General features: G+C 40.1%; 1 protein-coding gene across 6 annotated transcripts in view; it reads left to right on the top strand.

Moving 5' to 3' along the window:
- The window catches only part of HECW2 (HECT, C2 and WW domain containing E3 ubiquitin protein ligase 2), a 149,347-nt gene that overhangs the window by 74,904 nt on the left and 47,253 nt on the right, over nt 1-27,190 (top strand). For all 6 annotated transcript variants that reach the window (XM_064717670.1, XM_064717671.1, XM_064717673.1 and 3 more), the window contains 9 exons: nt 7,983-8,077; nt 12,156-12,231; nt 14,004-14,173; nt 16,660-16,802; nt 19,573-19,673; nt 20,236-21,576; nt 22,828-22,923; nt 25,270-25,420; nt 25,794-25,897. In XM_064717670.1, the coding sequence (XP_064573740.1) occupies nt 7,983-8,077; nt 12,156-12,231; nt 14,004-14,173; nt 16,660-16,802; nt 19,573-19,673; nt 20,236-21,576; nt 22,828-22,923; nt 25,270-25,420; nt 25,794-25,897 (2,277 nt within the window). The remainder of the gene's footprint in view (nt 1-7,982; nt 8,078-12,155; nt 12,232-14,003; nt 14,174-16,659; nt 16,803-19,572; nt 19,674-20,235; nt 21,577-22,827; nt 22,924-25,269; nt 25,421-25,793; nt 25,898-27,190) is intronic.

Raw genomic sequence — 27,190 nt, 5'->3', positions numbered from 1 at the left:
GGGTTAGGTCTTGGACTCTTTCTGCAAAAAGATTTGTATCTTTTAAGAAAAACATTTTATGCCTCAGTTTGGGAATCTGTTTTTCCATGAGCATAATTATAAACTTATTTATAGTTTCACCAAGGTCTCTCAAATTTGTGCTTATGTTTAAAGGTAGACTTGGATAAACATTTTTCTGAATTTCACATTACTGTGTGTCTGGAGTCTTGTAGCTCAGTGTTAAGATCACTTAATTTATTCATCTTAAAAATCCTTCCCTGGGGATTCAATATCTCCTATTTTTCCAAGAAAGTAACATGTAAAGGCATAGTTTGCCATCTGCTCTATTCAGATCAGCAACCTGCAGAAAGAAGGGAGGGGAGAGTTTCCTCTTGGTACTGAAAACAGACGTTAATTCCCCTCAAAGCATCCAAAATTAGCAAAACAAGGATGATCAAAGAAAACTCTATTTGCCTCGGACAAAAATCAACACAAAAATTCTGTAGGCTCTGCCCTGGAAGGGAGAATCAAAGGAATCAACAGTGAAATAAAGAGAAATGAACTTAATATATTCCAGAAAAACAAGCAGCCTCTGAGGGGAGTGGCTGAGGAAGGGGAGGGAGGAAATATTATGCAGAGGAGAAGGAAAATATTTGCAAAATACCAAGTGCAGCTCACCATCACAAACAGCCAGTGTCCTGAAGATGTCACCTTGAGACAGTGTGAGTGGCTCTGAACTGCAGAGCCAGCCAGTACAGAGGCAGGTGTTTGTTCCTCTAGGTTTTCCCTGGGGAAGGAGCAAAAGTGCTTTGTAGGCATGAAAGGGAACTCAGTCATTTTAGACATTCAAGAAGGTGAGTTTGAGGATCAATATGCCTGATAGGCTGTTTCCTCACATAGCAGAGGTGGCTTTCAAACATCCTGCTCTGAGACTTGCTAAAATGTGAGCGAAGGAAAACAATGACTCACTCGCTGGATGGCTCCTTCAAGTTTTTTTTGGTGTGTAAACTACAGAAGGATTGCTAAACCCAGCTCTACAATTTTCACCCTCCTGTAAAAGGAAACAAGTTCAAGGAGTATTATCCTAAACAGGTAGCAGTAGTGGGAAAGTGCAACACAGCTTAATGCTTTTGCATTTAGTATGGTCATCTGGTATTTAGCATGGCATCAGGCTATTCAGGTTTCTAAGTACATTGGGCCTTTATCCTCTGGTGCAGGAGAGGTTTCAGTTGCCCCAGAAATTATTTCAGATGGCAAGTGTTTCTCTGGGTACGGCTGGCTGTGAGCTTTGGATGGAAGCACAATACCCTTTGGGGCATGGTGATGATATTCCATGTGGAGAACAGAGGTAACAGAAAGATGGAGTGAAATGATCCATAGGAAGGCTGGTGATAGAAAAACCCCGTGAGAAGAAGCCTGAGATTTATTTGGGACTAGCTGGTAACAGCTGCTGCTCATTCATAACCTGCAGCTCCCAAGTCAGGTTTCTGCAGTACAGAGGAGGACAGGTCATGCTGGAGATGCCACGGCAGGGAGAGCAGCATAGGACAGTCACTGCCATGCAGCAGGTGCCTGGTGCCTATGCAGTTCCATGTGCAGTGTGCCCAGAAGTGAAAAGCTGTACATATTCCAGTAGGTAAAGCAGGGGAGGTTACAGCACTGTGGATGGGCATGTGGTCACTCTTGATTCTCTGCCATGGTCCTGCCGGGTTTATTAGCATGGGTTTAGGCTGAGAGCCTGCTTTGAGATTGTATTGGCCTTGTATTTGTAAGTTGTAGTTTTGGTCCCATGAGTGTTAATTACAGTGTCCACAAGAAGCACCTTCACCTACTTTACCTACCTTTGTTGTTATTTATACTGTTTGATGTCATAGTCATTACTGTCAGTAGAATAGAAATACATGGATTTGCATATATTTTCTTTAGCAGTGCTATGGCTTGATGCTGTGAGCAATAATCCGCAGTGGCAGCTGTTGGGATTCATCCAGAGACTCCCAGTCTTGTCACATCAATCATTTCCAAATCTCCCCTGGGACTTTTGTGGTTAAATTACTTCTGGTGCCACACTGCGATACTTGGATGCAGTGACTGCACAGATGCAGTGTGTTTTGAACTAAAATTTCATTTGTGCCATAGAATCACAGAATAGTTGGAGTTGGAAGGGACCTTTAAAGGTCTCTAGTGCAGCCCCCCTGCAAAGGGGCTTCTTTGTAGGTCAGGTTGCTCAGATCCCTGTCCAACCTGATGTTGAGTGCTTCCAGGGACTGGGCACCTACTGCCCCTCTGGGCAACCTATGCCAGCATTTCAGTACCCTCACTGTATAAAGTTTCATCCTTATGTCTAGTCTGAATCTACCCTATTTTAGTTTAAAACCATTATCCACTGTACCTGGTAAAAAATCTGTCCCTATCTTTCTGATAAGCTCCCTTCAAGTACTGAAAGGCTGCAGTGAGTTCTCTTCAGAGCTTTTTCTTCTCCAGGCTGAGCAAACCCAACTCTCTCAGCCTGTCTTCATAAGAGAGATTCTCCATTCTTCCAATCACTTGATGGCCTCCTGTGGAATCACTCTCCTCCTGTGCTGGCCCCAGAGCTGATGCAGGGTTCCAGGTGGGATCTCAGAGCAGAGCAGAGGGGCAGAATCCCCTGCCTTGCCTTGCCCTGCTGCCCACGGGGCTTTGGATGCAGCCCAGGGCAGGTTTGGCTTTCTGGGCTGGGAGTGCCCATGGCTGGGTCATGGCCAGCCTGCCCTCCACCAGCTGCCCCCAAGCCCTCAGCAGGGCAGGTCTCGATCTGTTCATCCCCCATGAGTAAGAACATGAGTAGACTATGAGATATATTCAGAAGACATGGTAATATATGTGTTTGCATTACACTGGTATCATGTTAAAAGTGAGGTTTTATGTGAAGTTCTTGGTATTCAGTTCCTATTTCCATGAAATTATAACTTTTGCAAAAATAGTGTATTCAGACTGAAATGCCTTACTTTATAGCTAGCAAAGCAGACTCCCAGCTCTCTTTTTTTTAAAGCTGATAGATATCTAAGGAAAAAAAAATACCATTTTAAAAATTGAACTTTATATACTTATATCTTTTAAGGGGTACTTGTAACTAGAGGTATGAACAGAATTTTTTTTTTGTAATGGTTTTGGCCATAATGGTCAATGTTAATGAATGTTCTATGAATGCAGTTCATTACTTGTATCCAATCTTCATATTTTTACCATTTAAAATTTTACCAGTTAAATTCTGTAAAGGTCATGGTTTTCTCACATGGAATTGTTCTGAGCCTGGAACATTCATCTGTGCAGTGCCCTGCAACCAGTGCCCTTTCAGTGGTCTGTCTGGGGACTCATGGTTATTGTCCCTACTCTATTTATAGACATATTCACTGAGTTAGAAATACTTCTATTATTCTTCTACTGGTTTTTTATGTTGTCTCTTAACAGCTATTTTTGAGCATCAAAAATAACTGAAACAGGATCAAGTCTTGTATTTTTTACATTTGTGGCAGGCTTTGTTGACTTCCTTATGCACATAATACCCTAGTGTTTTGTTTTAAAGGTTAGATTACAGTTACTTTGCCAAACTGGAGCATAATAGTTCTCATGACTATTATTAAATAAGAATCTCTGTTGGCAGCAAAGTGAGTGGGGTTGGTAGGGATAGGGATGCTCTGGTACCTGAACAAGCATTTGTCCACCACGTTCCCTTTGAAGCAGGTTAGATGGAAGGACCAGTGGGACATAAGCATTTTCTGTTATTGATCCTACTTTAGCTAAAAAGCTTTCTGTAAGTCACTTTATAGGTGGTCTGCCTAATGTTCCTGTAAAATAAAGTCTGTGATACACCTGCTGAGAGAGATGGCAAGTACCTGAGGGCTGCCAGCTTTGGCCCTTGCATTCTGCTGCTTGTTTGCTACTGCCCAGTAGGAAGTAATCAAAAACGCACATGCTGAAAGTGATGCAGAGAAGAGAATGCTAAATGTCCAAACAGAAATGTTGAGTTCACTGAACTGTCACACTACAGAAAAGTTCAACAGGCAGGACATACATAGCACTGCTAAATTTCTGCAGTTGTCTGTCAGGTTCAGATGGGAAAAAATAGGATTTAAATCTGTGGCTTTTTCATGGATTGCATCTCCCTTTATAGCTTTGTAAAGCATGAATGTGAGTGACTTCATTTGTTCTAGTTTTCTTAAATAAGTTTTGCAGAACATGCTCTCATATTTTTCCAATGAGTTACTGTTCTGTCAGCTTTTTCCTCAGTGACTGTTGGAGGACATATGTTTCTGTCTGCAGAGAGCCATGGATTCAGCCAAGTACCTTCTGGGCACTCAGCTGCAGTGGCCAGGAAGTTTCAGCTGCTGTGCAGGTTCCATACAGTGAACCAGGAGCACTGTTTTGCTCTAGAGACTGTTCTGTTGTAACCCAACTTAGATTTGACTTCTTTTTTGAGATGTATCTGCTTATCCCTTCTGAGTGGAGATGGTTCCCCCTCTAATACAGGTGTTTTGTTTGACTAGGGTCTGTCTGGAGCAAGCTGTTCTCACAGCAAACACGGTTGCTTTCCCGCATTATCTGCCTCCCAGAAAGAATGCATTCTCCAAGGATTATGCTCATGTATTTATGTATTCTTAGTATCTGTCTTTTATTAAAGCATTCTTTTGATGGGCAAAGGTAAAGTATGAAGGCAGTAAAAAAGTAGTTAGTGAGGAACTTTGGGGAATTAAAGATGTTTTAAACCCAAGCTGTTATTTAGTGTAAGCTGATCCCTTTATTACTGAAGAGGCAGAAGTATATGGTCCATAGAGGTAACAGCACTATAATTTCATGCAGGTGTTCTTTTGAAATTCAAATGTCAATGTTTGAGTCCCAGAAACCTTTACTGATTCCAACATTTTTGTGTAATAGAGCTCTAAGACTATGGTTATGACAGAGTAACAGCTATTAGCTTTAAAAGAAGGGGAATATGGTTTCACAGAGTTTTCAGATTAATTAACATATATATCACTTTTTATATGGCCATGTGATAGCTTTGAAAGAATCATAAATCCCCCCAATTTAGTTTTTGGCTTATTTTTAATTAAAGAAGGAATTTATTGTGGTCTGTATGTCTGCAGGAATGTCAATTATAAAAGGACACGTGTAGTATCAAAAGTACATTAATTTTTCCCATGAATGAAAATTCTTTTGTGTTCTGAAACATCTTATTTGCTTTAATGATACAGCAAATGATTCTGTGGTCAGGTACAGATGTATCTCCTTTGCTGGGTTTACTGCTCTTAATGTTTTCATTAGGGATCCCATGCAAAGCAATCTCATTAACCTGTTGAGGAAGAATAAATAGGAAAGAAAAAAGAGAAGTGCCAGTTTTCCCCTGAAGGCAACACATAAAAACAAGGTGACAGAAGAAATGAAAGAAACTGGGAAACTCTGTAGTTGACACATGCAAAAGTGCATTTAGAGTATGGAATAGTTCAGAGGAAAGCTGCGTGTTAATATGTTATTGAACTCATTTTTCAAAATACTGAAGTCCTGTTTGCAGATAATTGGACTTACTGCTGCCTTAGAACAAGCACAACACCTGTAACTATCAGATCAGCCACAGATACTTGTTTTCAATAGATTTAGAGGTCAGGAATCCATCAGTCATCAAGAAAAACCTCTTCGAATCAAGATTTTTTTTTGATAGCGCCACACAAGACATGTCAAAAAGCTACATCCTTAGCTACTTTGAACTTACAGGGTTCCTCTGAGATCTCTTCTTCTGTTTACATTAACTGCAGTTTCTAGCATTATTAGCCAAGAAAAAAACCACTTTGGTGTCTCTTACCCTATGAAGTGTTTGTATTGTTGCTGTGTATAAGATCCAGTCTTGCAAATCCATGCTCATTTTGCCAACATCTGCATGCCTATCGTGGGTAGCCTATTTTTCAATTTTGTGCTGAATTTCAAGCACAGCTTCTCTTGTATTAATCCCACTGACACAGTGCTAACAGCTGATCTGCCATTTCTCTAAATGCATGTGTGAATGCAGTGCTGTATAAAGCCCAAACTGAATCAGTGCTGCTTCTGCTGGCAAGTGGGAGAAGAAGTCTCATTGTCATGTTTTTAAATGCTCTGCTTTTTAAAATTATTTCTAGCAATAAGTCCTGAAGTTTGGTATTTTGTTTGTCAGATGGTATTTTTTTTAATTTAGTGTACCTGAAAGGGAATGTCAGATCCATTTCTTGAATCAAGCATTTTTCTATCACCAGCCATATACAGGTATTGAAAAGTACTGTGTGCTCATAGAAGTCATTGAGAGAAAGAAATATGAGGATGCATTTCAACCTTTAGATAAATGTACCTGTCAGTGTAGTGAGAGTGTTTATCCCCCATCACATTATGGATTGTCTGTGGATAGAAACAGCAGCTGGGTAACCTTTCTATTGCTAGATTTTGTTTGAAAGTGATGAATTGACAGAAGATAGTCACAACAGACTGGATAAACAGTAGCTCCAGAAACTCTCAGAAAAATTAAGCTTAGGTTGCAATAAAAGTAAACAATGCTATAAAAGCAGGCAATATAGCTGGAAATTGGAAGTTTTGGTTGGAATAGTACACTGTCTTTATGTTCTCGGTGCGAATAGGAGATGCTCAGACTTGAGTTCTTGTTACTTAGTGTGTGCATTTTACAATGTGGAGAGTCCAGTACTTGTATAAATCCTCCCAAATTTTGCAAGTGCTGAACCTCTGATTTTATGTGAGTTAGAAATTCTTGTGAGTCCTGGATATAAGCATTGTTGGTAGGTAAGCGGAATTGCTCAGTTCAGGAGGAAACTAACCCATCGTCCTGCCTGATGAGTTTTAAGTCTCATAAACCTTTGTAGGTGATTAGAAATCCTGTCTGCATTTTGAATTTTGCTGTAAAGCTTGTGGTAAATAGAGCATGTTTTGTCTGTGTGTGTGAACTCATCTGTGAGGAGGAGGAAGTGGGCTCAGCAGCTTCTCCACCTCCTGATTCCCTGGAGGCACTGTCAGCCAGACACTTTCCTTTGAAGAGTTGTTCTGAGGTGTCTCCCCTTTGTTCTGGGAGGAAGATAGTAAATAAATGTTGATATGTAATTGCGGCAAATTTAAAAATAAATAATCCTTTTTGGCTGAGCAGGCTTACAGGGTGGGTTTCTGAGTAGGGATAAGTGGGTACCTCAACCCTCAAGGAATCAGGCCATATATATCTCAAAATCATACACCAAACTCTGGGTTTTGTACTTCAGCACTGCTGACATATTGTTAAACCAAGCAGAGGAATTGAACTGCCAAGACTTTCATACACGTCCCGTGTCTGAACTGGCTGCTGTAATTCCTGCCTGCCTTTGGCCATTGCTGTCTGCCTGTGGCCATCTTTGTACCCAGAGGTAAAACCCTCACCAGCCTTACACAGAAGAGTTTTCCCAATGGAGAGGGAAAACAGACATTGTTCCAGATAGGGAAAATCCCAGAGGATCAAGGGCAGCCATAATTATAGCTGTTCTGCTTGGTTGGAAGAATGCAGAGGAACTACAGGGGAGGTCAGGCTTCAGTTAAACATAATACTCTTTTGTTTGCAGCAAATGCAGTTTAGCAAACAAAACTTTAATCAGTGGGACCAGAAACATGGTTCAACATTTACCTTTCCTGTGTTCTGATATATAAAGTGATTCCAGTTTCCTTCACATGTGTGTCACGTTCTTCCAAAGTGCTACAAAATCATCCTAGTGGCAAATGTTTTATGTGCCTTTTTCAGGGCTGATGATACAGTAGCAGAAATACGAGTTGCAGAATTAGGTAAGTTATAATTTTTGTCAGTTAAGTAACAGAATGACCCAACACACAACAAGGATATAACCAGCAGCTCTATTTTTAATTTCCTGTTAGAGTGTTTCTGAAGATAGGTCACTGAAAGCTGGACCCTTTTGTTGTGTCTCTTTTGCCTAGGGTCAGTCATGAAGTGTTTAATGTGGCTTTTGTTTTCTTTTCAGCTGAAATAAAAATCTGTTTTAAATACTACCATGGTGTTAGTGGAGCCCTCAGAGCTACTACTCCATGTATCACTGTGAAAAACCCTGCTGTGATGGTGAGTTTAGCCTTTTTGTTCATTGTATTTGTGGATGATTTATTGATAGGCTTTATAAAATGATAGTAGTAATGACAGTATTAACTGCCAGACCAACCCATCAATATCTCCTACTTTTACTATTGACAGCAATTATAAACAACAACAACAAAAAAAAAGTGCTGTCTTAAAAAACTATGAAAACTGAAAAGTGATTTTCATGGTTTTGTATTGCTCATAATAAAATAACAGTAAAAAGTCAGGGGTTAACTGAAGTTTTTTATGCTAAGAATTTGACTTTGCTTGCATTCAGTTTTTTGCTACTTATAGTTTTCTGTAATTTAACACCATAATAGGAATTTTTCACATGATTATATAACTGAAACCATGTCCAGTGTCTCCATTTCTTCCTATTTCTTAAATATTTCCTAATATTCAGTATGAAACTGTTGCAGAGATGGCAATTCTTAGTATGAATTAAACTGGAAAAAACTCTGCTCTTGCAAAACTTACTGAATTCTTTCAGTGTTCATATACCATTGAAATTTAGTAATTCCCTGATTACCAAGAAGTATTGTCTTACTGCATTTGTGTTATGAGACTTGTTTAAGTTTTAGAAGAGTTTCTTTGGTTGTTTATGTAGCAGTGGAATAGTTGTTAAGCAGTGGCAGAAAAAGCTTCCAAACTTGTACCATGGTGCTTTTGCTGCAAGTGATTTATCTATCAGGTTAGTTCTGCAGCTAAGCTTCAGCAAGTTTCACAGTGCATTTGATTTGTTGATGTTAGCTGCCAAATATTTAAGATCACAACTGTCAGGGTGGTGTCCTGACAGCTGCAGTGTTGAGGATACAGTAAAGCAGAAATTACTCAGACTGCATAGCATTTATTCTGAACTTGTGCTTTGGCAGTGTTGTGTATTATATACACAACATGCTATGGTTATCTGACCCTAAATGTGCTGTACTAGACTTTGTATCTCAGTATGCCAAATGTGTGTGGATTTTCTCTTAGCATTACAAACCTAGGTGGTAGCATCGTTTAATTGTCCGATCTCACTATGAGTAACAGTTTCACAGATGCATACAGACTCGATACTTTACAGGAGAAAATGTGTCATAGTTCATGAGCCTGCCAGCTACTGTCTTTAATCAATTTATAAACTAAAGACAACTAGTCTGATTGTGAGCAAGAGGAAAAAATGCATCTCAGAATAACCCTTATAATGGGCTGAGTGCTGCACTAGATCATTACTGAGAAGCAGAGTGATTATAAAGAGTGGAGAAACCACGTGAACTTTTGTATTTTCTTGACCTTATCATGTAATCCACCAGTAGTTTTGGGATTCATTGAACAAAAGGACATCTGAACATCTATCATCTAACTGTGCATTTAATGACTTGGTAGTTACCTGGAGGGCTGTCTTTGAGAGTCATGCTAGGTCTTGAAGGCTTATACCAGCTTTTGCTGTTTAAATTTTTTTTTCCTTTGAAAAGTAATGCAGGGTCCTGGGTATTGTGCAGAATTCACACACCTGCTAGAAGGGGTAATTTTATATAAACATTTTTGTTTGCATTAACAGTGCAGACTTCCAGAAATAGAGAGCTGTTAGATATACTGATCAGAATGTTGTATGACAGTTCAGATGATACTTCCTAAAAATGTCATGCTGGGTTAGTTATGTGTAAGATCCTGGGTATTGTACAGAATTCACACACCTGCTAGAAGGGGTAATTTTATATAAACATTTTTGTTTGCATTAACAGTGCAGAGTTCCAGAAATAGAGAGCTGTTACTTTTCCTGATGAGAATGTTGTATGACAGTTCAGATTATACTTCCTAAAAATGTCATACTGGGTTAGTTATGTGTAAGTAAGCCTGTTGTTAAACATTAAAACTTCACTGCATTTCCATGGTTTTGGTGTTGATCTTAAGCACTGTGCAATAGACACCACTGGGTTCTCTTGGTACTGGTTCTGTCTTTTCTTAGAGAAATGCTGTGTGAGGAAGTGGTAAGAGTCATGGTGTGCTCACTCCCCTTTTTTATGGTGCAATAAATTCCTTGCTTCCTGGATTTTTTCATACTGATGGTGTATCACACCAGGTATTTCAGTCCATCATATTTTTGGATAAGCAACTAACATTCTATTGTGTTACTTTGGCTCAGAGGAGATAGAAGACCTGATGGAGCATTTAGAAACACTGTGTTACACCAGATGACATGAGCTTTGTGCTGCAAAACTCTGTGTGTGCTTGGATGAAATTTTTCACTTGGGGGAGAAGAAATGAAACTGCTTTTTAGATCATAATGGAACAGGAAGAGGTTGTATAGAAAAGTCATGGAAGTGCTAGGGAACGCTGTCGGCGTTCATGTTACTGTAGCTGAATTGTTGGCAAATTCTGTTTTCTATAACGTGAAGTTAGCAATAAAAATTATATTATTTGAATCGAGTCCAACTTGTAGCAGAAAAACAGGTATAGAATGGGGAAGGCCTTTTTGTTGATGACTAACATTTTTAATAGGGAAAACCGTGTGTGCTGAAATAAGCCTAAAAGAGGAAACTGGAATACACAGCATTCCTGTGGCATTGCCTGGACAGCATTGCTATCACAGTGGGATCACTCTCACTGCTTCCATGGTATCTGTCTGTAGACAAGGGGACACTGATCCGGTGGGAATTAACCCATTGCTTTTGATGCCTTCATAATTTTGCTACCACCTGTCACTACTTAGGCATCCTTATAAAATCACTGGCATAATAATATCATGCTGGGTGGAAAAGGGATAGTTCGGAGCCCTCTGGTGAGACTTGTCTTGCCCTGAGAGGTGGGAAGTGCCCATGAAGGCAGCAGTGAGGGAAGGGAATGGACTGGCTGGCGAGGGGCAGTGCCTGCTGGCACAGTGTGTCCCCTGACAAGACTGCTGAGGCCCACGGGGATGCCAGGCCCCAGCATCATGGCTGTTTCCTCATCACTTTGTCTGGAGAAATCCATGTTTGCTAATTCCAATGAAATCCCGATGTGCTTGCTGATCATCATGGGAAGTATTTGAAATGATATTATTAAGTAGCTTAAAGGAGTGTAAAAAGGAATGACTGTGTGTTTGTTGAATGCAAAGCAGCTTCCCTGTGGCTGCTGCAGCTCCAGAGTCATTTATCCATCTGGTGACTTCAAACCACTGCTCAGCTGCTCAGGGCTGCCTCCCATTCTTCATCTGCACTCACAGGTGTGCCCATTTTTATTCAGCTGATTTGCATCTTTCAATAGATCAGACCCTGTTCCATCACTGGCATTAATCCTCAGCACTGTGTTTGGCTCAGACTTTTTCTGTGTCACCTCTCCTGACTGGGAGTGAGTGCCTACCCAAGGAACCATTTGTCTTCAGAGATCTCTCTCCATTGATGTCTCTGTGATAGATTATTTAGCTGGATGCACATCTCCTCTGTCTTGAAAGACAAATCCTTCTGCTAGTTGAAAGAGACAGCCATTAATACAGGAGAAACTTTTATTCTGAAGTAGTGCTTTACCTTATGAGGGATTTCAGTAGAAACCAAACCTCAAAAATCTGTGCAGCATAAGCTTTTAGACCACATTTATATTTAGATGTCTGATGCGCTTTTCTGTTTAAAAGGAGCTTTTGTTAATAGAGCTGAAAGCTTTTTTAGTCTCTCTTTGATCTCTGCCTTTTTTTTTTTTGTTTTGTTGCACACTAAATTATCTATTTGTGGAAAGTGACAAAAGTTACATGTGCTGTCACTGGACAGCTCAGTGCTTTGATGTGTATTACAAATCCATGCTGTTGTTTGTTATTTTACAAAAGGGAAAGCTGTAAAAGATACGGGCTTTCTCTGATTAATATTGTCTGCATGTGTGTTAGCCTGTACATGTTCTGTTTGGAAGATTTGGGCTACTGATATATTAGCACTGTGTGACATAAATAACAGATATTTTGCTGTAAACTAATGCTGTGGCTGAGGCTGTGTGTGGTGATAAGGCAGCTCCTTCCCTAGCATAGTACCTTAAAATTGTGTTATCATCCTCAGGCATGTACAAAGCAGATGAAAACTTCTTTGGTATATTTCTTTTTTTCCGTCCTCTTCAGATGGGAGTAGAAGGCACAGATGAAGGTGCTTCTGGAGCTCAGCACTCTAGGAAGTTGGTCAGCTTTACCCTATCAGGTAAAAACCAATGCTTCTGTCTTTTACAAATTATTGTTTAAAAAAATGTAAGTTTCTGTTCTAAATAACATCAAAGATGGAATGTTTTTCTTCATTAGCCTCTGTAGGAGCACACTCTAGTGGCTTGAAAGATGTCATTTCTTTAGAACTTCTGTTTGTTGAAAACCAGCCAGAATCATGCATCTCCAGGAGTGAAAGAAATGGATTTGATATATCCCAGCATGAAAAATTTAGGGAAGTTTCCAGTTTGCATAAGGGACAGTTCCTCTCTGATTGAAGAGTGGAAAGCATAACTTGTAACTAAAATGCAGTCTGGCTCCATCACTTTGAAAAAAGCAATAGCTGAATGGTGGTTTAGAAAGGGAAAAAAAATTCACTTGTAACAGAGCTAAGCTGTCACTACAGTGAAATAGCTGTAGGGGTGCAGTCTACCAGCTTCACTTGTTTTGATTAGCACTTTATTCCAGGGAAATCCTGTGTGAGACAGAGGCATATTCAGCTTGAGTAAAGGCAGATGAAATTCACTTCTGAATATTGAAGAGCTGACAATAAAATGTGCAGAGATTGTAAAGGTAGAGCAGCAAAAATGCTTTTTGAAGTGGCCTTTCAGCAGTGACCTGAGATAGAGCTGATAGGTTCTACAGACTCAGATACTGGACTATGCAAGTAATTGCTTTGTGAGTTCTGAAAAACCTGTTTTGTTTAATAGACAGTTGTGATTCTGCCTGAGGAGTCCCATGAAGTAATTTTGACTGATAGGCATGTGACACGTGTCCTGTAATGTTTTTGGATTGTTCATTTACACATGGCTCTATTTAATTGTTTCTGCTGTATGGCTTAATTCTGAATTTTGGGTAGGATTCTTTTTTTTTTTTACCAAATCCACAGGCATGGCATTTAATTTTAGAGCAGTGAATTCTGCTGAATGTCTAAACTGTATGTGCCAGTTGCATTGCTGCATGCAGCATACTGCTGTACTTAATGGAAAAAGAAAAATCTTGTGCTTCAGCAAACCTACAGAGAAATGTTTTACTGTTAAGTTTAAAATATAATATTATATTAAAAAGTACCTCTTTATTTTTCTTGTTGCTGAAGCCTGCACTGTCATTGAAGCCCTTAGTCATGGCAATATGCTCCTGAGGAAATTATTATTTATTGTTTTAAGTTGTGAGGGCAGCAGTACTGAGGCTTCCCTAGGAAAAAAAGAAGCCTTTTCAGAAGACTTTGCCGCCTTTTATGTGAGGTGGATTATCTGCTCTGTTGGGAGAAAATTGCATCATACTCCAGAGCAGACTTGGAAAGTTACATTTATCAAAGACTGAACTTTTGGAAAGTGTCTTTTCACTGCATTACCTCCCATACAGTTTTTTATCTTCTCTCCTCATCCAGAAACAAAACAAGTACTGTGTGATTCATTTTGGGCTGTTTCTGTTGGGGTTTCTTTTTTTTTTTTCCTTGAGTGGAAATACCTTAGATACCTTAAAAAAATATTTGTAGGTGAGCTACAAGTTTATGCTTTTTATTTTACAAATAAGTGGAGGCTCAAATGTAATTGAGGATGTTGATACCGTTCTTCCTTATATTCTTTTGGGAAAACACTTGATTTCCTGCTGTACACTGGATCCAGTTAATGTGTGAGTACTTTTAAGTTGCTTTATTTAGTAATCTATGGTGAATTGATTTCCTGGGTAATATTTTAGGAATACACTACTTTGTGAACTAGCTTTAATTTACTCAGTTCCTTTTTCCTTCCTTCTTGTTTTGCTTTTTAGATATTAGAGCAGCTGGACTTAAAAAAGGCATGTTCTTCAACCCTGATCCTTATCTAAAGATGTCCATTCAGCCAGGCAAGAAAAGTACATTTCCTACGTTTGCTCACCATGGCCAGGAAAGAAGGTCGACTATCATCAGTAACACAACTAATCCTGTTTGGCACAGAGAGGTAATGTATCCCTTCTGGGAGCTGGCTGCCAGCTGATGCAGCCTTCCAGCCTTGCATTTTCTCCTCGTGCATTAGGCCTTACTCTCTGAAAGCCGTGAGCTTATTTTGTAGCTAGTTATTTAACATGACACAGAAATTTTAGTAATTTTAAGAACCCTGTTGGTGGATAGAAGCAGTTATCGTCTGCATATTAAAGCTGGGTATTTAAGCTGCTGGCAGTTCATTCCCTTCTCTGCTAAAAAAAAGCTGAACTCACTTAGCCAGTTTGTAGATTTCTTCAAACTGCAAAAATAAATTAATTAAAGTTGGATTATATGTTGTGAGAAGACTCTTTAAGAGATGTTACACTACATGAGCATTCATGCTCAGTGATTGCACAACTGTTCTTTTGGAAATGGTGTTTTCGTGCTGCGTAGCAGGTGGTAAATATTCCATTTTGTCAGGCTGAGGGATGCTCTTTGATGTAGCCCCTGCAAGCTATACCTTGTAGGAAGAAAAACCCAAGAAGGTGTTAGAGCACCACTCAGCAAGGGGGGAAACTGGTAGTCTGCAAGTTTGCCAAATGTGCTTGTATTGGGTAAACTGTGCAGATCCCATGGAAGGAGATCAGTCCCACAACTGTCATTGAGTGCAGGAGAGCCATGTCTGTGCTTTTGAAGATAAATGTTTATGTGGCAAAGTGAAACTGCTGACACACATCCATAGCCCTTTCAGGACTGCCAAGCCTGTACTGTGGTGAATGTTAATGCATTCTTTGGGAAGAGGAAAATTGAGTAGGCTTTGGGAAATGTTTCCACAAATCATAAAGCAAACAAGCAGTAAAGCAGAACTGAGCAGGGCCAGCATTAGCACTGCCCTAGGGTGCTTGGTTGTGGGAAAGACTGTAGATGTGAATAGTCCTAAAATCTTTTAAAAAACCAAAGTTCAGGTCTCTACACTGATTCTTCTGTCCATCTATCCAGTAGCTAGAAAGAAAATTTACTCTTTTTATCCCCCCCCTTTTTATTCCTCCTCCAGTTCTCCTTGGCTTTGAAGCTTATTAGAAAAGAGATAATGTTCACTGGTGCACACATTGTATTAGCTTGCTTTAGCTGCTGGAACTTCCTTTTAGCAATACTCTGACAACAGCAGTTATGATCCCATTACATATTCTGTCCTAGTGGTGCATGATTGATCCTGTTTTACCCCTAATACTTTCTGCAAAGTAATTTGCAATATTATAGCAAAGTGAGAATGACACATTTTTAAGTTCTGTTTATCAGAGGAAGCCAGTTGTGACAGTTGCTCAGCATGAGGAAGGTATTTTATTCCTGACCCAGTTTAATTGGTTTTTTTGAAGATGTTTATCTGATGCCTGCAGCTGAACTGAGGAACTATTTCTCCTATTGCTCATTGTTCAGTATATCTTTGGCTACCTAACCACACGTGAATTAGGCATTGTGCACAGGTGGTTTGCTCAGAGGTCATGAAGGTGGCAGATAGCAAAAGAGTAACCAGATGACCTTGTTTTTTCTGAGTAGGTTATGCCATGCTTTTCTTGCTTATTTGGAATATTTTAAAATCTAGATGACAAATACATATTTTGAGTTTCTAAGCCTGTTTTCCTAAGGGAATTTATCATCACACTGGATATATGTGTGTGTGTGTGTGTGTGTGTCTGCCAACATGCTTGCTTAACATTTGCCCTGTACCACTTTTGAATCTTTTGGCCACTGTTGGGCAGACTTGACAGAGCAGTACAGATCTAAGAGATGAAGTACTCAAAAATGCATGAAAATGAAAGCTGATAAGAGTAACTGTGTTAATGTTCCCGTGTAGGGAAAGGTGAAAAAATTATTTCACCAGACATTAAGAAGTCTTCTGTAAAGTAGCATCATATTGTTTAAAGGCCTCAAGTGCAGGAAGAGGTTCTCTTGGAGTTTGCTGGGAAGATTTGTCAGTGTTGGGGCAAAACTCCATAGAAAATTCTCCTTCTGTACTAATGCTGCTCCTGAATGTACTGTACACACATTGCCCTTCTGACTTCCTGTCATGCATACAAAACATGAATGCCAGGCATGGTTTTGGGAGGGATATTCTTCTGAGCACAGCCTGGAGTGAGACACTTCTTTCCTTCCTCCTGCATGGACCTGACAGAGTACAGCCAGGATTCCTTCTCTTTTTGCTTTCCCCTATGCAAATGGAAGCAAGCAGTAGGATACAGGGCGTTCTACTTTCTGACATACACCCTGAAAGTGCTTTTATCCAGTGCAGTTTCTTACTGAGCAATTCTTTTCAAGAAACTGTGAAAGGGGATGAGGAACAGTAAAAAGCTAGTTGCATATGCAAAAATTCTGTAATAAATGATGTTGACATTATTTTGCCATGTGGAAACTGCTGTCATCAGTCATTACTTTTGGAGTTTGCTGCACATTAGTAGTAATTAAGTACATTCTTTCTGAATAAAGGTGTATTGATATGGTGTCAAATATGTTCTTTCCTTCCAGAAATATTCTTTTGTTGCACTTCTAACAGATGTCCTGGAAATTGAGGTTAAAGACAAATTTGCCAAGAGTCGTCCAATCATCAAGCGCTTCCTTGGGAAGTTAACCATACCCGTTCAGAGACTTTTGGAGAGACATGCAATTGGGTAAATGAATACGTTCTTAGTGCTAGCTTGTGTTCAGCAGGAGGACTCAGCATCTAGGATACTGAGAGCAAAGAGCAGCCTTTTTGGTTTACTCACGGCAAATTTGTACTACATCTATACTAAGAAATATATTGTAATTTTAATAGCTTTATTGCCTGACTGGAAAATGGCAACGTTTCTAGCCCTGTCCGGAATACATGTACCCACGTTTCTGTTGGTGTGTGTCTTTTTCTTTCAGCCTTATTTTTTTACATAAAAAATGCTAGTCACGAGAAACCTGGCTAGCTAGTCAAGAAGCAAGGCATTTTCATAGTACTACATGGTTGTGTGCAAATCTTTTAGAACAAGCAGGTATAATTGACTGACTTCTTGTACAGCTGGTGTCTTTGTAATTGTCAGCTCACTAATCAGAGATGTAATATCCCTTCAGTGAATTGGCCAGAACTGCAAGGCTGGGAGTCCTTATTTTCAGAGTGCTTCTAGCACTACACAATTAAAATTGCCTGTTGTTATGAATAGCTCAGTGATGGGACTCAAAATTCACCTCTTGTGCATGCCTTTTTTAAAGGCCCTGCCTCAAAGTTTGCTAAAGTTAGTGTCTCAATTGACTTTAAAAAGTCACAGGATTAGGCCTATGAGGAATCATGGTGAAATTGAATGCATATTTTCTGCTTTAAAGCTTAAGGATATGGCAGTGTCATCACACTTTGATACAAACTGGCATCCTTTTCCCCAGATATTCCCCTCAAAGTAACAGGTTGCATAAGGGGAGAAAATCAAATTTCAATTTGAAAACAGTTTTCAACTTTACATTTTCAAAGTGGTGTCTACACTGGTAAGTAAAGGAAGAATAAAATTGTAAGAGTAGCTTAAAATTTTGATGATACCTTCTGACATAGAACTTTTTTAAAAGCCTGTCCATTTGTTTTGTAGTGGTATCCAAGAACAGTGATATATACACAATATAACTTTTCTAGGAAGTGCCTCACATCGAGTTTCAACATATTGGTTGAACAAGCAGCTTTTTCTAATAAATTTGCACACTCCTATAAACTCAAAAATAACTCCATGATCTAGGCTGGTTTTAAAACCTAGTGCAGGGTGTGTATTTCCTTGCTAAACACCAAAATGTTTTTGTGCTCTGGGATTCCTGGTGCTGTGATTTGTGGAAATTACCAATTTTCTGTGTTCATCAGTTCTCACCTCTGTTTCTTCAAACCATTAATCTGGAAGACATTTCCTGTGTTCTTCTCTGAATTTCAGTTCTGTATAGTTCATATATCAAGTCATTTTGGGAAAGGAGAGGCAGTATAAGAAATCTCTATTAAGAATATGGGTATTCGGTTGGTTTGCCATACTGCTGTTAGAACTGACATTAAATCTTTGCCTCTTCTTCTGTAGTATACCTGTCCATTTTCAGTTTTTGTGTAAAGATTGACCAAAGGTTTTGAAAAGTAAAGTAGCGGTCAATGTAGATGTGAAGTAAAAATGTACCAAATACACAATTATAACTGCTAGTGCTCTTGTATTTTTTTTTTTTTGGTCAAGCTAGTATAACACCATCATTTTGGTAATGTCAGGGATGATACTTAAGGAATGAAAAGATGAAATCCAGAACCATCCTCTTTTAATAAATTCTACCCCAGTTTTAGCTGTAGTCAGAGCTCTCAAATTTGTGTAATGAAAGGGCCTGTGGCTTTAATTTCCTGGACAACATGATAAATGAGCGTGAGAATCATCTAGAATTGATTCAGCTGAATACAGAAAAGGCATTATTCATGACATAGCTTCCTCTATTCTTGAATGGCATGGAGTAATATAAAACTTATGTAAAAACTGGAAACCTCAGATATTTGATGGTGACTTGTACTTGGAGTACAGAGTGAGGAGTCTGTGACAGGTCCTGGGGACACTACTCCAGAGATTTGGTATCCTGTGGGCTATTGAGCATTATGGAGAGGAGAGGCTGCTTGTCCACTCAGGGCTATTTTTTTTTTCCCTAAAAGTTTATGCAAACTGCTGCAGCTTATTTCAGCAATAACTTGTTTTATTTTGCAGTAGGAGTGCTCTCAGTAAAAGAGAGGTGTTTATACCACTATCAAGTTATTTGCATAGATAACAATAATTTCCTGTGGAGGTCTTTAGTAGCTCCCTCTTCTTCCTTCAGCTGTCCCAGCTGTGCTGAGGGGAGCTGGAGCTGTGAATTCTGGCTGTGCCTAAATAAAAATGTACAGCCTGGGATCTGATCCAAAGTCTCAAGCTGATACAAATGTCTAACCTAGTCTGAGCCCCACTGAATTCAGTAACTCTTAAGAACGTATTTAAAGATAAATTCAAGCATTAATTGTTTTACTAAATCAGAACATAGAAGTGCTTTGTTGAATGTGAAAAATTATGAAGTAACTATTTGTGACTTTTGTACATAGTAAAAACCACAAGGGGGCAGAAAGGTTTTGTTAATTATACACTGCGTTTGGGATAGGAGGAGGTTAGCCTAGAGAGGGACCTTTGCAATTTGATTTCTTTAGAACTTAAGATATTTTGGGATCTATAAGAATTGGTGGGGCACAATCTGTATTTGGAATTGATCAAACATAGTTTTTTAGGCTGCTTTATCTGTTAACAAAAGGTATTTTACACCATTGTTAGTGTTTGTTCTTTTCCATGCAAACTGGAGTATGTGGCCGATTTTAATACCATAATAGGAATTAAATACTGAAAACATGTAGCCAGCAAAAATTTTAAAAACCCAGTATTTTTGATTTTGCAGAGACCAGGTTGTCAGCTATAATCTTGGCAGAAGGCTCCCTGCTGATCATGTTAGTGGGTATCTCCAATTCAAAGTGGAAATCACGTCTTCTGTTCACGAAGGTGAGAATTTGTCAATGATCTGGATCTCCAGACAGTTGTATGGAAGGAGTTTCTCTGTATTTCTGTGTCTGTGCTTTTCTGTTGTTGAAGACATAATATACTTTCTCATTTGTGTATGGTCCCCCTACTACAGATTTTTTCTGTTGGGATTAAAAATTTAGATATGGCACGTACTGCCTTGGACATGGCGGTTCAAGAACCAGCAACACTTAGCATATTGTTTTTGATTTTCTTGGGTAGATTCTAAACGAATCTGCTTGTGATTCTCATTGTATGCTTGGCAGTGCTCTGTCTTTTGAAAGGAAAATGGGAATCTTTAAAGTCATACTATACACCTCTTAATTTTTCTATATCCTACAAAACAGTATACAGACTTATACTGAGAAAATTCTGTAACTGCTGTTCCAACAGTGTAGATGCCTCTGTTACTTTGACTGAAGTTTCTTCCCTTGGTTTTCTGATTGAAGTTAGCAAGCATCTTCAAGGATGTGTATTGTTACATAATTTAAGTAGAATGAAAGTTCTTGCTTGTGTTTCACCTTCAGTCTTTCTGTCTCTGCAGATGCTTCACCAGAAACAGTTGGGACTTTGCTAGGAACCAACTCTGTAAATGGAGACTTGGGGAGCCCCTCTGATGATGAGGACATGCCAGCAGGACATCACGATACATCCACGGTGTGTTCCAACGGCCCCGTCTTTGAGGAATCTTCTGGAGACACAATCCTGAGACATTCTTTAAGGACTAGTAGGACTCTGGAGACAGACCAGGATGAGCTGACCTCTGGTGGTTCAAGATCATCCCCTCCCAGAGGCCGCCAGGACTCACTAAATGACTATCTCGATGCAATAGAACACAATAACCATCCCAGGCCAGGGACATCTGCCTGTGGTGACCGTCCACGAGGAGCTTCCCCAAAACTGAGGAGTAGCTTCCCTACTGACACAAGACTTAATGCTATGCTTCACATTGACTCAGATGAAGAGGAGCACGAGCTGCATCAAGACCTGGGTTTTCCATCTTCTTTGGAAGATGATGGTGGTTTAGTAATGCTTAATGGTGCTACCAGAAACGTTGAAAGAAATGAAGTAAGTTCCTCATCAGATCAGGTAATGCCGGGGCCTGCAGAGAGTGAAAGGGTTTCAGCCTCTGATGCTCCTTTGCCATCAGTTGATGACCAGCAAGAGTCTCTCCCAGAGCTTCCACCTCCAGAGGAAGGAGGCGAGACCCTGCAGGGCTCTCAGGCGGAGGCCGCAGCGGAGCAGGCTGGCAGCGAGTCCCCTGCCCCTGCGGAGGCAGAGCAGCCTCCCGGCAGCGCGGACCCGGGAGCTGCTGAGGCCGCAGGTGGGAGCAGAAGGGGCGTCAGCGAGACGGAGTCCATTGACCAAGGCTCGGAGCCTTCTCAGCTGTCATCGGAAACGGAGCAGAGCGACCCCGCTCGCACCGAGAGCGTCAGCGAGGCCAGCACCCGGCCCGAGGGGGAGAGCGACGCCGAGGGCGCCGACAGCTCCTGCAACGAGAGCGCGACCGTGCGGCGCTCCTCCGTGGAGATGCGCTGCTCCTCCTGCGAGAGCGCCAGGTTTCCCGAGACCCCGGCCTTCTCCCCCCAGGAGGAGGAGGAGGAGGGAGCCTGTGCCCCCGAGGCAGCTGCATCGGAGCCGGGTGCCGAAGCGCAGGAGCCTGCGAGCGCTGCTGGTTCTCTGCCTGCGGTGCAGTTACCTCAGGAGGAGGCGCAGGAGGCTGAGGCAGGTGAACTGCAGGACCAAGAGGAAGCAGAAGAAATCTGGCAAAGAAGAAGAAGCCTGCAGGCAGCAGCTGCCCAGAGCCAGTCTCAGGATGAAGAAATTGAGGGAGCGCAGGCAGCTTGTGAGGGTGCCACAGCGCAGCTTGAAGGAGCTACTGGAGGTAACAACTGCAGGAGGCACTTTCTGGAGTGACCTTACTGCACCTGAAAACAAGATCCTTAAATTCTCAATTTTCTATCTTTCAAGATTTTTTTTTTTTGTTCCTTTGAATTTATTTCTTTCTTCAAGACACTTTTGGAGGTTTTTGATTTAATGAAAAATCCAAACCTGAAATATCCAAAATCTGTTTACTTTAAAATTGGATGTATTTTAATTCATGAGGAGGAGGAAAGAATTCCACAATATTACCCTGCTCACTAATGAATATGGTAATTAGGGACAAAACTCCCCCCAAAAGTATGAAATGCAAAATAGAATTTATATTGCGCTCTTTTCTTTTGGATGTTTTATATTAGCATTAAAACATAAAGGTAATCAAAAGAAAGGGGAAAGGAAAAATAATCATATTTTGTCAACTTCAGGCTCTTTATTTTCTTTTTCCCAGTTCCTTCTCTGTACAGATGGATCCTAGCGCACGGGAACCTTGGGAGGAGAGAAATGTGTTACCTAAGTTAACACTGTAAAACTCTTATTGATTTTTAAATTATTTTAACAGTTGAGAATTTTCTGTCTCACTAAAATCGCTGAAAGTAGAAATGCGTCCCTAATGAATTGTTTCCAAGCAACTTTAATAATTATGGAATCTGTTCAGTTTCTTCAGGGACTGAAGTATATCCAATCAAGTGGGTTTCCAAATGCATCTTTTTCATAGCATACCAAGAGCTATATATAAGCAAAAAATTCCTCCCTTCATAAAAATGTTGTTGACTGGAAATAATAATTTTGGTGTTAATTTCAAATACTGTCAATATTTTACAGCATTTTCTAGACATTTGGGATGCTCTTTATTAGGTGTCATGTTGCATCACGTTTTGCAGATCAGTTTGGCTGCAGCAAGGAAGGACAGTGGACAGCTCCACCTCCCACTCTTAAGGTTTCTGGGGCCAGGTGGAGCTTTGTCCTGGGATATGGCTCAGGCACAGGTTGTTTCCATGCCCTGACTTTGGCTGCTCACAGATGGATGCAGCACATCCCAGAGGTGATGTTTCCAGGACCAGGACATCCCAGAGGAATCACTTGCCTAGAGCTGTCAGCATAATTTATTTTGACCCCTAGAAAAGACGACTGTTAGATATATCCTGAAATACCATAGTCCTGCAGAAGCTTTAACACTGCTTGCTCAGTTTAGAGGTAACTCTAGGGCTTCCTCACATTGACTGAAAAAAGAAATGTGTCTGTGTTTTGGTTCCAGGTTCTCCAGCCAATGGCCACCAGCCCTTGAGGTCCCTGCCTTCGGTGCGTCAGGACGTTAGCCGGTACCAGAGAGTGGACGAGGCTCTGCCACCAAGTGAGCTTCTCCATCCTTTAACTGGGGCATAAGCTGCCTGTGGCTCATTACTGAGAGTTCATTACGTTTCCTTTTTGAATGTGAGAACTGAGAATGAACAGCTGAGGAGTTGGAAGTGAGGAGTGGTGATGGTAGGGTCCGGTGTTGTTGCTGGGATAATTACACCTGGGCACACAGACTTGCTGAGCGTCACTCTTGCAGAGACACTGCTGCCTTTCCTGTGTGCACTGCACAGGGGCAGGGAGATGAGGTGATGGTGCCTGTGAGGGACTGTGAGCTGTCAAACACTCTGAAATCTCAAAATACTGCTTGTGTGGTAATGATTTACAAAGGAATATACAACACCTTTCATATCTGCAGATTAACTTGCAGGTGTCTATGTTTCCATGCATTTTTTGAGGCAGAGTGAAGATTTTATATTAAAATAAACCTGGACATTAAGCAACAATTAGATGAGCCTTAATGAACAAATGAATTGTAATTTCTCTAATGCATATGAAAAATACATTGCTCTCAATTATTGAACTTATTCATGTGCCTAAACTTTGAGAAGTGAAAATCTATTCAGTATTATGTATTCAAAGAAAGGAATTCCCCCCCCCCAAAAAAAAGGCTATACAGCTGATAGGCAAACATAGCTTTAAACCAAATATGAAAAAAAAAAAGGAAATTCAGACCCACTGAAGTCTGTGGCAAAGCTCTGTTACTTTAAAGGAGTCAGGAATTAAGATACTTAGTGTAAAATGAACAGATCCCTATTTCCCAGTATGGTATGGGACTGTTTGCTTTGTAATTGGAGCAAGTAACTGGAAGGAGCCTGATAGCAAAACACAGATAGAACTGTGTGTGCAAAGCCAGGAGGATGATATGACTTTGCAGCCTGCTGGTTCTGTTATAATCAGATTAATCCTGTGTGCAGATCTTCAAGTTAATAAACTGCCACCCTATTATACCAGTTCTACATTTTACAAACCTGTGTCTGGGAGACAGATATTTCAGAATTGCACAGAAATAGCTGGTCCAGTTCTGTGGTTTCAGAAGAAAACTATGCACTACAATAACTTACTGGAAAAACTGCTGAAATGTTTGTGGAAAAAGCTTTGATTGTGTAGTATTTAAACATTTCTGCCATTTACTGGGTTTTTGCATGTAGGCATGCATGTATGCATCACTTCTTTACAGTCAAAGCCCAATACAGTCTCTGTGTAAATAAGTAATTTGCTAATACAAAAGTCTACTAGTCATTGCCCAAATTCAGTTTGTTTTCTCTAAAGCTCTGCTTTCAGATGTGTGACAGGTTTCATATTTTAATGTTGAAAAATTAAGGAAAATATTAAGAATCGGATTTTGAGCTGTAAACTGTAATTTCTTTTTAATTTGGATTATATTCAATTTGTTGTTTCATCAACATTTGAAAGTAACAACGAAAAATATGTGTCATTCTTTCAGTCTTGTGTTAGGTCAAATTAAAGAACAAGAGAAAGAATTTAAATACTGATCTTTTATTTCTGCCTCTAATGTGCAACAATGTGCTCCAGTTCGTACACTTCTGGGGAAAAAATTAATAAAGCTTGACCATGAAACATTGATGAATGACAATTCAGCAAGCTGTTTGTAACACATTTGACTAGCAGTGATTTGATGGAATATAGCCTCATTTAGGAACACAGCAGAAGACAGCCTTGTCCATCACAACAGTGATAGAGATGTTTTACTTTGGAAGCCATTGTCCAAGTGTTTAAACTTGCGTATTTTAAATTAAGTGCAGGCAAAAATGGTTTTCTTCTGCAAGAGCATGTTACAGGAATGGTGACAGTGTCAGAATTGGGCATAAACATGACAAGAAAAATCCCAACTTACTATGCAGTGGTTTAGGGCTTGACAATTAAGCAGGATAATGAATTCACAGATGTGAACTGTTTAAGGGATTTTGGTTTGGTTTTTTTTTTCCGGTGAACAATTCTGTTCTTCCTGGAATATTTTGTTTACAAACTCTGGTTTAAAAACTTGAGGTTTTTTATTTTGTCAGCAGATACTACTTTCACTTAGACTTGCACTATAGACAGTCTCATCTAGATGCCTGCTGAGCTCTCTCTCAGAAAAAGACTGTTTTTCTACTGATATACTAAATGGTTTGCACGTTTTCTGTAGCTGCAGGTGTCTAAGAATCGGGCATGTCTGTTTCTGTATAGATGTGTGGTTTTTTATATACATATGCATATGTCTACGTTGTAGTAGAAGTTATTATAGAGACAATAGGTGGGGTTATAAAAGTGACAGAGCTCAAACAAATCAACAAATAAGTCCCAAGCCCTCCATAGTTTACAGTATGTTATTGCTCCTTAGACTGGGAGGCTCGAATTGACAGCCACGGGCGGATTTTTTACGTGGACCACGTGAACAGGACAACAACATGGCAGCGCCCCACAGCCCCCCCAGCCCCACAGATCCTGCAGAGATCCAACTCCATACAGCAGATGGAGCAGCTCAATCGCCGGTAAGAGTCCCCCTTGGTGCTTGTGAACTTTGTGTGCCTGCACAGCTGCACTCACCATTGCAAGGCTGAGCATGGAGACAAGGCCACAGCTGCTCCCACTGCTGGCCTGAGGTGGTTGTTTTTGTGGGGCTGTTGCTTTTAGTTTGCATGTGAGCTTCCAGGGCTTTTGTGTTCCACCTGTGATCTTAAGCTATGTGACCAAAAATAATACATCTGATGATGGTTGTCAGAAATTCAAAAGGCTATTAATGCAGAAATCAGAGGTCAGTATGTATTAACCTATATGGCAGAAAATATGGGCAGGGTCCCTCGGAGCCAAAATTGGATCATAGTTACCATATACTATATGTAAAGTCTAGTTTTCCAACCCTAGGTACCAGAGTATCCGAAGAACAATGACAAATGACAGGCCTGAAGAGCACACAAATGCCGTGGATGGAGCTGCAGAGGAAGCTGAATTTCACCATTCTAATTCAGGTTAAAAAAAAAAATAATAATTTTTTACCCCTTCTCCAAAGAAGGGAGCACTTATCTCACAGATGATTTAATGAGAGTACTTAAGGCGAACCCTAACTTCTTCTGCTGAAAGTCTGTGTGAAAATGAAGCCATTTGTTTTCAATTCTGTCTAGTTTTGAAGGTTATGACTCAACCTGCTCAATATGCTGAAGAGAAGATTGTGAGATTCAGAGCACTTCTCTGTCAGTACTAGACTGGTTTAGAGAGCAGGACACTTGCAGTGAAAAAAATATAAAATTGCGTGATCTGGCTTACAAATATTTTGACTCTGCTATTGCAGTTTGAAATAGTAGAATGTAGAACTAGAAAGGGCTTCAGACAGTCATTGGCTACATCTCTAGATAAATTGGATGAGCTGTTCCTAGGCCATGCTTGCCAAATGCTGTCTCATGAGTTCTTATATTCTCCACTCGAGGGACATTCTTTAACTTTTTTAGACAGTCTACTCTTTATTCTTCTTATAACATACCCTTAAATCCATTGCTTCCTAGTCTTTCCTTGTGACTTCTGGGTTTAGGTCTCTAATTAGTTTTTTGGCCAGCTCAGGATTGTCTTGAGTTGGTCTTCAGCTTCTGAGGAATATTTCAGAAAATCAAATAAAGCTATGACTCTGCTGTACTGAAGAGATTGTGGAAGTGTCTTACATAAAACACTCCTTGTACATTACTGCAGAAGGTTTTGTTTGTTTTGGCTTGGTTTTTGTTTGTTTATTTTCTTTTTAATGATTTGACACTAACCAGTGTTTAGTCTTTGATCTGCTAAAATCAAGTCCTGAGCCTTGTGTGCAGAACTTTGGCAGAAATGTCTGTTTTCATTGGTCTTTGTGAGTTGATTATCCCTACCTGCAAACAGATCTGTGTACTTTTCTAATGTGGCCGTGTGGTTTTGAATCTTGTCCATTCTGCTGTCCAAGTACTGTAGAATCTCCTAATTGAAACAAGTTTTTTCTTCCCTACCCAGTCATTAGTAGAAATAATGAGTAGGACCAGACCCAGAGAGATCTTAGTAAAACATCTTGGTGGACTCTAACAGCATTATCCCATTCCTTCTGAGAACTCCTTCAGACCTCTGAAAGAGCCACCAGTGTCTCAGTGATTACTCCACCTTATTTCCTAACTGTTGGTGTGCATGCCACCAGACCTAAAGGCTTTGAAAACCTTGAATTTGCACCATGATCTTTAAGCTGCTCTCTCTCACCTCCATTTTTTCATTCTTCTGATAGTCTGTCCAGTGTTAACCTTTGGAATGAAGAT

The sequence above is a fragment of the Zonotrichia leucophrys genome, chromosome 7, assembly GCF_028769735.1.
Source record: "Zonotrichia leucophrys gambelii isolate GWCS_2022_RI chromosome 7, RI_Zleu_2.0, whole genome shotgun sequence".
Taxonomy (NCBI): Eukaryota; Metazoa; Chordata; class Aves; order Passeriformes; family Passerellidae; genus Zonotrichia; species Zonotrichia leucophrys.
This window is presented reverse-complemented; position numbering and strand designations above follow the sequence as displayed.